Source organism: Phascolarctos cinereus, unplaced genomic scaffold (assembly GCF_003287225.1).
Source record: "Phascolarctos cinereus isolate Bilbo 61053 unplaced genomic scaffold, phaCin_HiC Scaffold_726;HRSCAF=1367, whole genome shotgun sequence".
Taxonomy (NCBI): Eukaryota; Metazoa; Chordata; class Mammalia; order Diprotodontia; family Phascolarctidae; genus Phascolarctos; species Phascolarctos cinereus.
Genome location: NW_027556098.1, coordinates 413,886,701 through 413,902,411, shown reverse-complemented (window position 1 = coordinate 413,902,411; position 15,711 = coordinate 413,886,701). Strand labels below are relative to the sequence as shown.

The following is a 15,711-nucleotide window of genomic DNA, read 5'->3' as shown; positions in this document are numbered from 1 at the left end:
TTCTGCTCACCTCACTCAGCATCAGCCCAAAAAGTCTTTCCTGGTTTTTCTGAAGTCTGCCTGCTCATCAATTCTTATACCACAATAGTATTCCATTACATTCATGTACCACAACTTGTTTAGCCATTCCCCAATTGATGGGCCTCCCCTCAGTTTCTAATTCTTTGCCACTACAGCAAGAGCTGCTATAAATATTTTTGTACATGTCGGTACTAAATACTTTTTACAAAGATTGTCCCTTTCCATCTTCACAACAACCCCTGGAAGTGGGTGCCATTATTATCCCAGTTTTATACTTGAGGAGACTGAGGGTCACAGGACCAGTAAGTGTGTGAGGCTGGATTTGAACTGAGGTCTTCCTGACTCCAGGCTCAGTGCTATCCACACTACCACTAGCTGTCTCCAAGAGGGTGGGGAGCAGTTTCCTCTCTAGTGGAGGAGACTGCATGCAGACATCCCCAGACACAAGCAAGATCCAAACAAGGTAAATGGAAAGTGATCTCCCAGGAAAGGGATAGACAGCTGAGGGACCAGGAAAGGCTTCTCTCAGAATGTAGAATGTTAGCTGAGTCTCATAGTAAGCAAAGGAGCCCAGAGGCAGAAGTGAGGAGGTAGAGCCTTGCACATGTAGGCGACAGACAGTGAAAATGCCAGCCATGGGGCATTTTGTGTGAGGAACAGCCAGGAGCCCAGCCACTGGATTGCAGTATGTGGAGGAGAGTAAGGGGTAAGCAGTCTGGAAAGGGAGGCAGGGGTCAGGTTGTGAGGGGGGACTTGAAAAGCCAAGCAGAGGATGTTGTCTTTGCTGTTGGAAGCCTCAGAGAGCCATTGCAGATTACCGATTAGTGGGTGACGTGCTCTGATCCATGCCTAAGGAAAATGCCTTTGGTGGCTGAATGGAGGGTGGACTGGAGGGGGCAGAGACCAGAGGTCTCTTCATCTGAGGCTATCACAATAATGCAGGTGTGAGGTGATCAGGGCATGGATCAGGGTGGGTGCAGTGACAGAGGAGAGAAGGGGATTTCCAAGGTAGAAATGACAGGCCCTGGCAGCTGATTGGCTTTAGTGGGTGAGTTAGAGGGAGGAGCTGAGGATGACAGCAGAGGTGTGAACCTGGGGGCCTGGGACCCTTAACAAGAACAGGGACATTTGGAAGAGTGAAAAGTTTGGGGTGAAAGACAATGAGTTCCTCTTACCCTGCGGCTCTCTCTGCCTGCCTCCTCCTACTTTTCCCTCCTCCCAGGACACAAGCATTCATCTTCCCCATCCTCAGTGGCCTTTCATCCATGGTCTGATCTTCTGAGCAGAGAGGTCAGCCAGGAGCATTCAGGAAAAGGTCTGATGGGCAGAGGTCATAAGGAAGTGATAATCATTTAAGACCAATTCAGCCCCAGTAAGGGCCAAAAACCTGAATTAATCTTTTCTGAGTGAACTAAAAGTGCCCCCTCCTGTATCAACAGCTAAAGCTGATCAAGAGCATTATCTTGGATCTGACATTTACCTATCAATTAACACAGACATCCTGAGTCAGGGTTTAAATGTCCTCCTAAAATTGCTTGATTTAGTCAGAGTTAAAGCTCTGGCTCCATGTCACCTGTCCTTAACTTAACGGAATGAAACAATATGGATTTATTTCTCATCTAGCTCGTGTCTCTTTAACACACTTTCAGGTCGACATTAATGGGACTGTGACGTCAGATGGCACTGAAGGAATGGGAGCAGACACCAGCCCATCCTGGCAATGCTTAGTGACTCAGGCGCCTCAGGGTCCATTTTTTTCCCTGGACTCCTAACCTTGATGGCGTCGGGTAAGTTTCCCCTACTCCCAGCTTCCATGGACCTCCCACTAGTTTGGTTGAAGTCCAAAAGAAGATTCCCTTGAAGCTAGCTAGGCTGGGGATCAAGTCGAGGTTGAGAAACCTGGGCTACTGTATCAGATCCCCTCTGGTAAGGATCAATCCAGGCAAACTGGCTATGGGTCAGTCGGAAACTAAAACCAGAGATCCAGCTGACAATACTGCCGCCTCTTCTATGTCAAGCCATTGCCAATCTGGTGATCACCAGTCCTGCCAGCTCTGGTACAGTTAACTAAAGATAGCCCCAAATTTTGTTGGCCGCAACAGGGGTCCTTTTGACAGGTCAAAGTTACTTTATCTTAAAACCAAATTAAGTGTAAAGAGCAACAAAACATCTAGCCAGGAGTGGGAATGTTTTCGTCATTGGGTTGTTGAGGTGGCTGAGGGAGAAGGAAAGGCAGAAGCCTCTTCCCTTCAGGCTCAAAAAGCTGATTCAACACTTTTTCCCAGGCTCTGAATGATCCCCTTCCCCCTCCCCTTTTGCCTTAGAGGCTGTGGTCCTGATGGGGACTCCCTTCTCTGACCTTACCTTCATTGGGACTTGTCCCTTTGAATCTGCAATCTCAGGGACACTCTGAGGAAGGCTCACAGGATCCAGTTACACTATCACGTCTTCGATCCTTGCAAATTCCCCAACTCCTTTTCCTCAGAATAAGAACAGCCAACTCATGTTGGGAGTTTTCTAACAAGCCTCTAATTCCTTCTCTCTCTGTCTTTAAGTGTGCACTACGTCACACTACGTTTGTATTGTATTTGTCTGTCAGTGTGTGTCTGTGTATCTGTACCTTATAAGATATAAAACGCAGGCAGCCAGAGACTTCTAAGGGCTGCAGCTAAGGAAACAATAAACCTGTAGAACTCCTTTCTTTGTGGGTCCAGGTCTGGCCAGCCTAGACCTGGAGTGAACAGTTAGATACAGCAGATTCTGGAGGTTTTGAGATTATCATTAAGAAGTTGGGAAACTGATCATTTTGGGAATGTTGGACAAAACTCCTGAGACTGGGGACAATTCCAGGAGCTCACCCTCTGCTAAACACCTCCTCCCAATCCTGACTTCTCAGCATTCCCCACTCCCTCCCCAGAGATAACTATCTCCATAAGGGGATTGTACAAGAAAAGAGAATGCTGGAGAATAGTAGGGAAAACTTAGATCAGCCTTTCCCATCTGGCAAAAGGAGGAGGGGAGCAGCTATCATAGACTAGCAGTGACCCCAATTGCCCTGGCTACCTTGTAGCCCACCTCTCTAGCCAAGGCCTGGGAGTATCATCGAGGTTCAATACATTCTGCACACCCTGCCCCAGCAGCTGCACACGGTCCCAGGCCCAGTAAATTCTGCAGCTGTGGGGAGAGGAGAAGTGGACAGTCAGAATTCCAATGTGATCCCTTAAGCCCTGCCACCAAGGATTATCACCACTGGGAAGGCCCTGGCATCAGCCAGCTGACCCCCTGGCAATAGCATTATGAGATGAGAAGCCAACTTCTGCTCCTGACAAGCCCCATACTTCTCTGCTCCCGTGTGGGAATTTATGGCAAGTTATTTTATCTCTGTATGCCCTGTTTCCTCAATTGTAAAGGGAAAATAGTAATGGTTGTTGTTATGGGATCAAAATGACATAATGATTGGAAAGTGCTTAAACAATAACTGGCATATGTTCGACGACATTATTATCTCTCTAATTTAGTGTAATTGTTGCGCACCTGATAACTTTGAAGTGGTTTTTAAATACCAAGAGTAATAAGGTCAATAATTTGTATATGTGATAATCTGGAAATGTAACTGATGTCATCTAATGTTTATTGTTTGTGTTCTTACTATGTTTCTGAATTGTATTGTATTTCTAAAAGTCACTTAGATTCTAAAATTTGAGAGACCTTTGTGAGGTAGAAATGGTGCATATGAATTGGTCTTTTAAAAGGGTGTGATAAAAATGACATAATTTGAAACCTCTTAATATTTAATGAGGTATATTTGGTTATAAGTAGGTAATAATAATACCGATATTTACTATGATAGCAGATTTTTCATTTGAAATCTTGACTACTATAAAATATGGTGGTTTAAAGTTATAATTTCAACATATTAATGATGAGATGAATGATTCTCTGTGCAAAGTGATTTCAAGTTCATTCATCTAAATTGATAATGGTTTGTTTCAAAATTTATCAGCATTGTGGAAGTAATATCTGTTTATGCTGTGTGTCCTGTGGTACAAACATATTTTATTGTGAACAACTTATTGATATGCACTGTTTCAGAATTAATTAGGTATTCTCCCTTACATCAGGGCCTCAACTGAAAAAAAAGTGTCAATTTATGGACAATCTTTTCTTTTAAAGTGTTAAGAGTATTGGGCCTTAGAAATTAAAGTGTTACCGTTGGTGATTATAAATCCAGATCTGGGGGGCAGCTAGGTGGTGCAGTGGGTAGAGCACCAGCCCTGAAGTCAGGAGAACCTGAGTTCAAATCCCGCCTCAGACCAAACACTTGACACTTACTAACTGTGTGACCCTAGGCAAATCACTTAACCCCAATTGCCTAAAAAAAAGAAAAAATTAAAAAAACCTTCAAAAATACAGGAAATCCTATCTCTCCAACTTGCTAGCAGTCAGTCAATAAGCATTATAAAAAAAATAATAATAAATCGAGATCTGATTTGCTCATTCAACTAAATTTGGGTCACCTGATGGTAATTAACTGGTTCTGCTTCAGGTTTTAAATACCTGATAATCGCTTATGGTATGATTGTATTTCTGAATGTTCTTACATGCTGTAATCTGGTAAATAAATTGTATCATCTATGTTGTTGAAAAAGCAATTTCTCTAATGATCTAGAGATGTTAGATCAAGAATTGTACCCTCCCCCCCAAAAAAAATCTGGGAGAATGAATGGGGTAGAATAAAATCTAAAGTTTTATTTGCCTTGAAGAGGAAGTTTTACCTAAAATTCTAAAAACTTAGTTTTAATGGATCCCAATCTTAAAGGTTTATTTTTACTTTAAGGTGGAAAAGAGAGATATCTATCATTTTAAGCCATGAGTACAGAGTAAATTGAGGAACTAGGAAGTGAGAGTATTTCATGTAATATTGTGAGAGATGAACTCTCAGAAGTGAAGCCTCCTCATGGGGGTCAATGGTTCTTGTTGAGTGGGATGAGGGGTCCTGTGAAGATTTCTTAGAAGAATAAATAGAAATTGTATCGAGACTCAAGGCAGACATAGCAGCCCAACAGGCCTACGTTTCAATTTACTAGAAATCACCTGATTTATGGGAATCCAGCCCCAAGTACCCTCCCACTTCTATGCCATTGTTATCTCAGTAGTTAAAGGTTGCCAAGCCTGAAACACTTGAAAGCCCCCCCCCCCATTTTGTTGTTACACCTGTTACCATATTCCAGTTAAGGTGGTAACGTTGCCACAACAGCACAGTATCTAGCTTGACTGCACATTTTTAATTGTTTCTTTGGCAACACTTCAGTAAACTAAGGGGCTAAATACAGAGACCTATATACTTTCTTGTTTTGTTTTCTGTTTCTATAGATTGTGAGCCAAACATGGCCAGTTGGTGGGAGGTGGGAATTTACCCATTAGGGTTATTTAATCTGGCTTCTGCTTCTGTACTTTGTCTCCCCTCATCAGATCATTCTGGTGGAGGGACACCCTATTCTCGAGAATAGGAAATAAAAATAAACTTTCTGTTCCTAGAGAAACCTCTAAGTGTTTTTTAATTTGAGTGCATCCCACACACATGTAAAAGCTCTTAGGCTAAGGGAAGGAGTTAGGCTGGAGGCAAAGACTGTGAGTCCCTGCAGGCATGGAGGAAGGAAGAAGAATGTCTCTGGGGTTGGCAAATAATACTTACCAGAATCTTGAGTAGGTGATTTATTGGGTTTGAATGAATGCTGGAGCAGGAGAGGTTAAAGGTGGTAGAGGGAGAACCTGGAAGTGCCATTGAGGAAGGAGGAGTATCCCTGCTTCCCTGACATAGCTAGTGAGTAAAACTGCAAACAATCCTGGGAACTGTGGTCAGAGATTCCATATTATCAAGAGGGAGGCAGGGCAAAGTGAATGCCAGAAGATGGAGGGAAAGAAAAAGGTTCAAGATGAGTAGTTTATTAAGTGATGCAAAGACACTCTCAAGGTCTCTCTGAAGAACCTTAGTATCAGTTGTGAGACTTGGACCACCCAACGTGGCTTGCCTGCATCAAAGAAGGCACTGGCCGCTATGAGCAAGGCAGAATTGCTGTAGCTCAGAGGAGAAATGAGATACAAAAACGTAGATATGTCCACTCCCAACGTTCCCACAGATTGTTTGTGCCTGATCTTCGGCAGTGCAACCTGAGCTCCTATTCTGACTGCCCACAGAAGGCAGAGAGCTGGCCTTTAGGCCAGGAAGACCTGGGTTCAGGATCCACTTGGGACACATCCCAGCTGTGTGATCTCGCTCAAAGCATTTTACCGCACTGTGCTTTAGGGAGTGCTTGCTCAGAAGAAAAGCTGGCAGAGAAGACACCAGCCTGCAGTGCTGCAAGGAGCTTCCTCACCTGGGACTTGCCAGGTGATGCCAGTGAAATCACATGTCCTGGCCCTGAACTCAACATTGCATGTCTCTACACATTCATCTAAGTTGTCTCATGCTTAGACTGCTCTTTCCCCATCTCTGCTTCTCACAATCCCGATCTTCATCCAAGAGTCGGCTGGGGCCAACTGCTCCATGAAGCGCGAATAGAGGGAAGGACACATTGCATTCTCCCTAGTGGAGTGGAAGCTCCCTGAGGGCAGGGATGAAATTGTTTTCCTTTGTATCCCCAGCACCTGGCACAGTGGCCTACCTATAGCAGGTGTTCAATGAATTTTTGTTGAATAGTTTAATGTCATGTAGCCAAGCTACCTGCACGTATCATCTCTACCCTGTACTAGTAGGGATCACCAGCTGGAGGCTCATACTGTGTTAGAAAAATCTAAAGCAAAAATCCACTAAAGTTAGTGAATGAAGGAAATCCTTTATTATACTTCTCAAGAGAAGAAGTGGGCACAATGCACTTTGGTAGCATGTGGGCACTAATTCAGTGGTACAATCAACTTTTAAGCCGTTAGTAAGATCCATACTCCACCCACCAGGGCCATGGTTGGTCTAGTTTAGCTGAATTACACCCTTCCTCCAAAGCCCATCACGTGTTAGTCCATGTTCTTCCTTTTCATGTTAGGTCATGCGACCCATGATAAAAATTGGCAGCTATCTCTGTCCTCAGGATGTGTCAGTTAATATTTAATAAGCTTATTAAGCAAGTGAAGTGGAGAAAAGCCTTTGCCCTATGAAGGCCCTGTCCTTCACCCCAACGGGTTGCAGCCAGTTTAGCCTCCAGGGCCCTTTCTTAAGGAACTAGTTGTTTGCAGAATATGTGGGGCACTTTCTGATTGGTTGAGGGGCTATCCACAAGATCTTGGAAGTCCTCAGAATCCTCTTGTTCTGTTATGGAAGCCTAACTTGTAATCATTTCTCACAATTCCCCCCTTTTCTTTTCTAGTAGAGATTTGGCTTGCACACATTCCCAATTTCCTTATCCTCTAATCTCTTTAACATGGCTTCGAAATCTCCATCACTGCAGGAAGTCTCACTGGTACTTTCAATCACTATCCTTATGTTGCCAGAGTCTGCTCTCTGAACTCCCACTGTGGGTGCTACTGGCATAATCTTAGTGAGGGTCGTCTCTATCAATCGTCGCACCAGTCCTCCAATGCATGGAGCTATCCAACATCCTACAGCAGTTGATACTCCTGAACGGATACAGCCATTCCTTCCATTTGCCAAACCGGGATTCTAGTCATAACTTTCATAAATTACCTATCCCAGAGTTCTCTGCCAACTCCTCAGTTACAGTGGTTATACATTGCAATGCCTTAGCGATGGTTCAGTCTGGGGCTCTGCTGCTGGGCAACATTTCATCAGGAGATTTGGGGGACTTAAAACAATATGGAAGAAGGAAGGGAGAAACTGACCAATGCCTTGACAAATTAAAAAGGGGGCAGTCCTATTATTAAGTACAGATACAAAGACCCAAAAGTAATGATAAGTCGTCCATTGAAAGCTTCAGAACTCTCTTCTCATACAGCTGTCCAACACTCTGGACATCATCTGGTGAAGTCTTCTGGTCTAAGTGCTGTTCAAACACTGCCCAGCACACTCTCTTCTTGTAGAGATCCCCCTTCTTGTGTCTACTGGCCTACAACATAGATCTCAACACAATTTTTTAATTACCTTTCCAATAATCACGGCAAATGATGAAAGTTAACTCAACTCCCATGTCTCCACCATTACAAGATCAAAAGTGGACCTTGGCCAATTGTGATATTTTAAGAAACTCAAGTTGAAAAAATTAGAACCTAGCCTTACACTCTGCATTACTTTTAGTTTTATACCTTGCATTCATTCAGTAGTCTTTCCTTTTCATCAGGAGGATGAGATTCCACTAAAGAATTAACAACAGACTCCAATCCATAGTAGGTAATTTAAAACCAGTCCATAGCAAATGCTAAAACAATCCCAACTTCTAGCCATGTACAAATAAACAATCCTTAATTAAAATGGGCACTTCTCTCAAGGCATTTATCAGTCACAAGTTATTTTTCCTTTGAGATTGATTAATTGTAACAAACTGAGACAACTTTAATATTAAGTAAGTATTAATGAAGTAACAGAATAATAGCCTGGTTCCATAGTCTCGTGAGCTGATTACTCTCATAATGATGGGGTATGGGCTCAAGCCAAAACCTTTGCCTCTTGTCCGCAAAAGATCTGGCTCCCATTTGTCTATGGGCCCCAGAAAACCCTTACACTTCACTCAACTGGTCTATATGGTTTATCTCCAACAAACTTCCCCCCTGGTTGAAGGAAGACCTGGGCTGAACTCCTTCAGGCAGGGTCCTCATGGGTCATCTTTTTCTCTTTAAACTGTGGTATAATCTGGTTGGGGAAGTCTCCAGGAGATTTCCTCTGCAGGGGAAAACTTCCTGGCTCTCAGACCAAAGGAGCTAGGCTTAAATACTACTTCTTTTTTTAAAATTTAGTTTATTAATTTATTTTGATTTATCATTTTATTTTGAGTTTAACATTTTTCTCCTCATCCCTCCCACCACTCTCCCCAACATGGCACACAATCTGATATGGGCTATACATTTGCATTCCTGTTAAACATATTTTTACATTAGTGATGTTGTAAATAAAAATTAAAACCAATAGGAGGAACCATCAGAAAGAGGAAACAAAACTCAACAGAAGAGAAATAAACAGATAGCAATTCAACTTCCATAGTTCTTTCTTTGGATGTGGGTAGCATTTTCCATCACAAGGCCTCTAGAGATGTCTGAGATTCTTGTATTGCCAAGAAGGGTTAAGTTCATCAATATTAGCCATCGCACAACCTGGCTGTTATTGTGTACAATGTTCTCTTGGTTCTGCTCACTTCACTCAGCATCAGACCATACTAGTCTTTCCAGGTTTTTCTGAAGTCAGCCTGTTCATCACTTCTTATACCACGATAGTATTCCATTACATTCATAATGTTCAGCCATTCCCCAATTGATGGGCATCCTCTCAATTTCCAATTCTTTGCCACCACAAAAAGAATTGCTATGAATGTTTTTGTCCATGTGGGTGTTTTTCCCATTTGTGTGATCTCTTTGGGATATCACCCTAGAAGTGCTATAGCTGGGTCAAAGGGTATGCACATTTTTATAGCCCTTTGGGCATAGTTTCAAATTGCTCTGCAAAATGGTTGGATCATTTCACAACTCCACCAACAATGCCTTAGTATTCCAATTTTCCCACATCTTCTCCAGCATTTATCATTCAATCCCATTTCTAATGCAGAGTACCAATGGGACCTTGGGGCATCACCTAACTTTCCTGGGCCTCAGTTTCCTCATTTGACACATGTGGGTTTCTGAATAAGTGGCACCAATCCTATAAACCAATGCAGGTCAGCATTAGGGGCCAAGATGAAGCCATTTGCCCAGGGTCTCACAGCCAGAGTGGTCAGCGGTCCCCAAATCTCCCAGCTGTCTCTCCACTAAACTGGGGCCATTCTGTGAGGAGAGGGGGTACAGAGGTCTTTCCTACTTGAACTAGGAAAAAATCAGGGGCAGAGAATGGGGGAAAGAAGGGGAGGGAGGGGGATGGTTTTTGGTTTCTCCTGCCCCATCACACCCTAGACAGACTGAGGCCCCATTTGGGTAGAGTGGATGGTATTTTTGAGTCTCAGTGAATACTTCCAAATGCTTCCTGCCACCCCTCTTCCAGAATCAAGGCACAGGGGTATGGTGGGGTGAGGTAAGGAGCCATTTTGTTTCAGGTCACTCTAGTAGCAAAATGGTTCAGGGGTCTCTCAAGATCTTAACGGGTCACAGAAAGGCCAGAGGCCCTCAGAGTGGGGGGAGGCACCCCCACAAGGCCAGGAGCAATCCAACTCTCATTCCCCAGACTTGCACTGTGGTGGCAGAAACCCTGTTAGGGGAGCTCTGGTCCTCAAATTTCTTTCCTCGGCAGGTCTCATTCACAGCAATGGGCCCAAAAGCCTGGGTTTTTCCCAGTAGACTACAGCCTGTGACAGCTTCGGTGGCGCAGCCCTGGATGCTCAAATCGGTTACAATCCCTCCTGTTCCCAGACAGACATAGAAAGAGCTCTCATTGTGGAACTGGGGACCCAGAAGTCCAGATGCCCCAGTTACCCCCCGCAGAGACCCAGGAGTCTATATCCCCCAGTTACCATCCCCCAGGGACCCAGGAGTCCAGATCCCCCACTTACCACCCCCCCAGAGACCCAGGAGTCTATACCCACCAGTTACCACTCCCCCAGAGACCCCCTAGGGACACAGGCTTCCAGATTTCACACCTTGTAGCTCAGATCTCCCAGCCCTCCTGATCCCCTGACCCCTGCTTTTTCAGGGTCCCAGGTGTTCTAATCCCCCAGCCCCAGCTCCAGAAGGAGCCAGGTATGGTCTCACCTCCACTGAGCCTGAACACTCCCTGGTAACACTGGGAAGTACCCTCAGGGCAAACGGAAAGCTTGGGGTTTAAACAGGATGATCCCAAGGCCACACACGTTGGACACTGGAAACCATCAGGGGCGGGAGCAGCTGTGTGTGGAGGAAGTGAGTCAGGGGTTTGTTGGGGGATCAGGGGTGCCCACGGTTTCCCCTCTGCTCCCTCTGTCTCTGTCTCTCTCTGCAGCCCTCTGGGTCCCCTCATCTTCGTGGTGATTGTCACAGAAAGAGCCGAGGATCTGCTTCCTCATCTTGACTCTGGTCTTCTCTAATCTGTGTGACTCCTTCTCCTTAGAGCAACACTTCTAAGATGGGAATAAATATCTTTGTTTCAGGGTAGCTTGGTGGTGCAGTGGATAGAGCACAGGCTCTGGATTCAGGAGGACTTGAGTTCAAATCTGCCCTCAGACACATAACACTTACTAGATGTGTGTCCCTGGGCAAGTCACTTCACCCAACTGCCTAGCCAAAAAACGAAAAAAACCTCTTTGTTTTTTTAGCTTGTGGTTGTGAGGATTCAGTAATGATGTAGAATGAATGTGAAGCATTTAGAGTGCTGTAGAACAGAGGATGTCAGAGCTGGGAGGGCCCTTAGGACAGGGAATGTCAGAGAGCTGGTAGGGGCCTTAGGACAGAGGACATCAGGGCTGGGAGGGGCCTTAGGACAGGGAATGTCAGAGAGCTGGTAGGGGCCTTAGGACAGAGGACGTCAGGGCTGGGAGGGGCCTTAGAACAAGGACCTTCACCTTCTGCCACCATCTTGTCCCCTCTTTCTTTATCTCTCTGGCCCCTTTCCTTCTCTACTCCCCTCACCCTTTCCCGGCTCAGGGTACCTGTGGGTGGTCGGGAGCGCCACAAAGGGAAGCTGGAGCTGAGGTTGTTGCAGAGGTCAGAGTGGCACACGTGGGTGTAGGAGATGATGGTCACTCCCGGGGGCCTTCTGTGCCAAGTGTGGAGAGGTTCCTGAGTGCGGCCTCTCTGGCAGCCTTTACGGAGGACTATGGCCACTTTGTCCCCTGCAGCAATGGGAGATGAACCTTAGCAGTCCAGTGGAGACTGTAGTGAGCCTATAAATGTGCCCCTTGGGGCCAAATGCTGAGATGTGTGGGGACAGCAGGTGCTTTGCTACCTGGGCTGAGAGCTGGGAGTCTGGGCTGCCTGGGTTGCTGAAAGGGGAAGGCCTGAGGACGTACTGGAGAGTCTCAGAGCCCCTTCTCCACCTTACCAGATTCCAGGAGAATCAGAGTGTCCTGACAGCCTTCCCCTGGTTTGCAGGTCTCTTTGTAGGTGGCTGTCCACGAGATGGGGAGATCTGATTTGTCCCTGATTTCAGATAGATGCCCCGTGAAGCAGACCTGGGCCCTGGTATCTGGGGAGAGAAAACAGCTGGAGTCGGGGGAGTTGTGTGTCTACCCCCCAGGCCAGGTTTCTAGGCCACCAGGCAAAGCTCCCTATGCCCTCTGCCCCATCTTTAGGACCCTCTTTCACTCTGCCTGTACAGACAGACCTTGGCACCAGGTGGCAGGAGGAGGCTTAATTGGGGATGCATCTGCCCTCCAGATCTCCTCTCAGCCTCACTGCTGGGATCCTTTGGGAATCCATATTCCCTCAGAGAGTCAATGCTGAGTGGCTGTCCAGGGCAAGGAGAGGTTGGGGAGGAGGAATCCTTGGGAAAGGGCCTGGTTACTGTTTCCCCTCCCAGTATACTGAATATATTCGGTATCTATGTCTATGTCCATATCAGCTATGTATGTAGGTGTACCGGCTTGAATTTTCTGATAGAGGATAAGCTTCCCGAGGGCAGGGACAGCTCCTTTTTGGTCCTGTAACCCTAGTGTCTCCCGTAGTACCTGGTGCATAGGAGATATCTCATAAATGCTTGATGACTGATGAGAAGGGGACATCGTGGGCGTGCCAACCTGACAGAGAGGTTGGGATATGTTGGGTGCCTCAGATGTTGGGAGGGACAGGGAATCAAGTGGAGGACCAGGGTCCAGGAAGTTCAGGGTTCATAAGAGAATGACCCCAGGCTAACAAGGGCGTCAGGGGGCCCCTGACTCACCCTGGCTCCCTTCACTCTCACAGCTCTCAGTCAGAGAAATGGGCCCAATCGTCTCTGTCCCATTGAGCAGCTGGCAACCACCATGGGGAACACAGCCCTGAACCCTCAGAGGATGTGAGAGCCCTCCTGAAGAGAGAGACAGAAGGAGGTAAGATGGACTGACCCACGGGCTTCAGATGCATGTGCCCCTAAGAGAAGCAAACCCTGCTCCTGAACCCAGCCTCAGTCAAGAGATCCAGCACTCTAGACAGCAGCCCAAACTGAAGAGGCCAAGCTCTCAGCCCCTACTCCCAGGAGGTCCTCAGACTGTGGTCCTCACCTCCAGAGAGCTGGATGGTTCCGCTGTAGCAGTGAGTTGTTCCTGAGGGGCAGGGGACCAGAGGAGCATCAGAAGGGCAGGAGAAAGGAGACACACAGAGTGGGCACTGCAATGCCCCTTGTGCTGGGGCATCTGGGGAGGGAAAGAGGATGGGGAGTGAGGCCAGAGGTGGGGGCAAGGGAGACCCAGATGTCTGAGATTGGACCAGACCCCTTGTTCCTTCCTCTGTCTGTTCCTCCATGTTTCTTCATCTCCCCCATTGTCTTTCACCATCTCCACTCTCCCCCTGCCTGTATCCATCTGCTCTACCCACCTTTAGTTTCTGTTTGCCCTATAGGACTTCATCTTTCTCCCTTTTTCTCTCAGTCTTCCCTCTCCTGTCCTCACCTGTCTCTGTCTCCTTGCCTCCTTTCCACTCCTTCCCCCATTTCCATCTCTCTCCCTCTGTGATTTCTCAGCCCTCTTTCCTCCCTCCCTCAGATCCAGATACCTGTGGGTTCTGGAGTCCACAAGGGAAGGGTGTTGTCGAGATCATTGCACAGGTCTGAGTGGCAGACTTTGGTGAAGGATGCAATGGTCACCCCAGGGGGTGCTCTGTGCTGAATGTCCTTGGCTTCGTGGGCTTGAGCCCTGGTGCACCCATGACTGATAACTGCACCCACTCTGTTTCCTGCAGGGGGGAAGAGGTTGCTGACGGAAGGGGGTGGGGGCAGGCTGAGCCCAGGTACCTGGAGTTGGGAGGCAGAGGTCCAAGAGCTGGTGGTCTAGGACACCAGGGACACTGGGGAGGTTGGTGGTGGGCTGGGGAGACAGAGGGTCCCAGAGCCCCTTCCTTATTCCAGAGTTCCTTACCTGACTCCAGAATGATAAGGGTCTCCTGACATCCTTCCCCAGCCTCACAGGTCTCAGTAATTCTGACATTCCATGAGATGGGGAAAGCTGATCTGTCATCATCATGGATCAGATAGCCTTTCTTACACACCAGGGCCTCGGTGCCTGGGGAAGAAACAGCTGCCATTATATGCTGTTCTCCTTTTTGGTGACCTCAACCCCAAATCTGGAGCTGGAAGAGGCCCATTTTACAGGGGTGGAAACTGAGGCCCATGGCAGTGAAGTGATATGCTCAGGATTATGCCATGAGTGAGAGACAACCAGGATTCAAACAGCTCCCAGGGCTGCAGTTTCAGGAATCCTTGCAAGGCACCAGCTGAGAGCACCCAATTGCCTCTAGGCATGGTCTTTTTGGAGCTGCTTCTGTCTGGCTCCTTTAACCCTTGGCCACCCAAACCTTCCCCCCTCAGACACCTGGACAGAGGACTGAAGATTCTCTCCACTCTCCAGTGATCCCAGCTCCTGCTCCTTCATTCCCGCCCCCTCCCCCGAAGGACTGAGGCACTGAGATCCCCAGCCTCCATCCTATCAGGTACCAAGGGCCCCCATTCACCAATTCTTGCCTCCCCACAAAACAACCCACTTGCCTGGATCTGCAGCTCTACACTTTTAGGCACCCAGGGGTCTAGCCCTCCTCCCCCTTTCCCCCACAACAAGGACAACACCACTGTCCAGAATCCATCCCTCTCCTCCTCCCCAGATCTTGCAGTTTGGGCTCCTGGTCCTTGACAGAGGATCCAGGTGACCAGTCATCCCCATAACATACAAGGAAGGGCCAAGGCTGCCCCAAGGAGCCAGAACAGCTGTGGTCCCATGGTCTTGGAGCCTTGGTTGCATGGAAGCTGAAGGTTGTTTCTGTCACCTCCCAGGTGATCCAACTTCCCTTCTTATATCCCTCTGACTGAGCGAACATCAGCCTCAGGTTGGGGAAAGAAAACCCATTATTACTCAACCATTGGGTCAAAGGCAAGTCATGCCAGGGTACAGCACCTTAGCAGCCTGGCTTCTAGATCCTTAGGAAAATTTCATCCCCTAACCCTCACACTCCTCAGAGACCCAGGGACCCAGACACAGCCCAGGGATTCAGGGAACCTCATTTACTAGACCCCCACCCCACCCCAGGGTAATCTCTCAGAGTCTCTGATCCTTAATTTCCTCATCAGGTGAGGACATCTCTGCTCCAGACTTGCCTCAGCTCAGAATGTGTCAACCACCTATGAAGACAGCCAGGCTGGGAAATTTCACAACCTTACAATGACTTTAACCTCCCCCCCCCCCCCCCCCGTCTTTAACACAACCTTCTTCCTGCCTAGCCCTCCTTCTGTCCCCATGCTTTCTCTTCCTTTCCCCCAATCCTCTCCTCTTCCCTAGTGATAGTTAAAAGACCAGTGATTTAGGGGCAGAGAATTTTATCAATTACCCATTAGGTGCCAAGCACTGTGTTTAGTATACAAAGAAAGATGGGAAGTGAGTGAATGATTGTACTATGTACTTTTTACAAAGATCCTCTCTTTCCACCTTCACAAGAACCCCTAGAAGTAGG

General features: G+C 47.1%; 1 protein-coding gene across 1 annotated transcript in view; it reads right to left on the bottom strand.

Moving 5' to 3' along the window:
• Positions 1-15,065, bottom strand: part of CD177 (CD177 molecule) — a 28,187-nt gene extending 13,122 nt beyond the window's left edge. Inside the window, 9 exon segments of the mRNA XM_078146248.1 lie at positions 10,278-10,508; positions 10,858-10,989; positions 11,730-11,912; positions 12,122-12,265; positions 12,959-13,084; positions 13,278-13,409; positions 13,768-13,947; positions 14,130-14,273; positions 14,935-15,065. Of these exon segments, the coding sequence (XP_078002374.1) occupies positions 10,278-10,508; positions 10,858-10,989; positions 11,730-11,912; positions 12,122-12,265; positions 12,959-13,084; positions 13,278-13,409; positions 13,768-13,947; positions 14,130-14,273; positions 14,935-14,983 (1,321 nt within the window). The 5' untranslated portion in view covers positions 14,984-15,065.
• Positions 15,066-15,711: the final 646 nt, after the last annotated feature.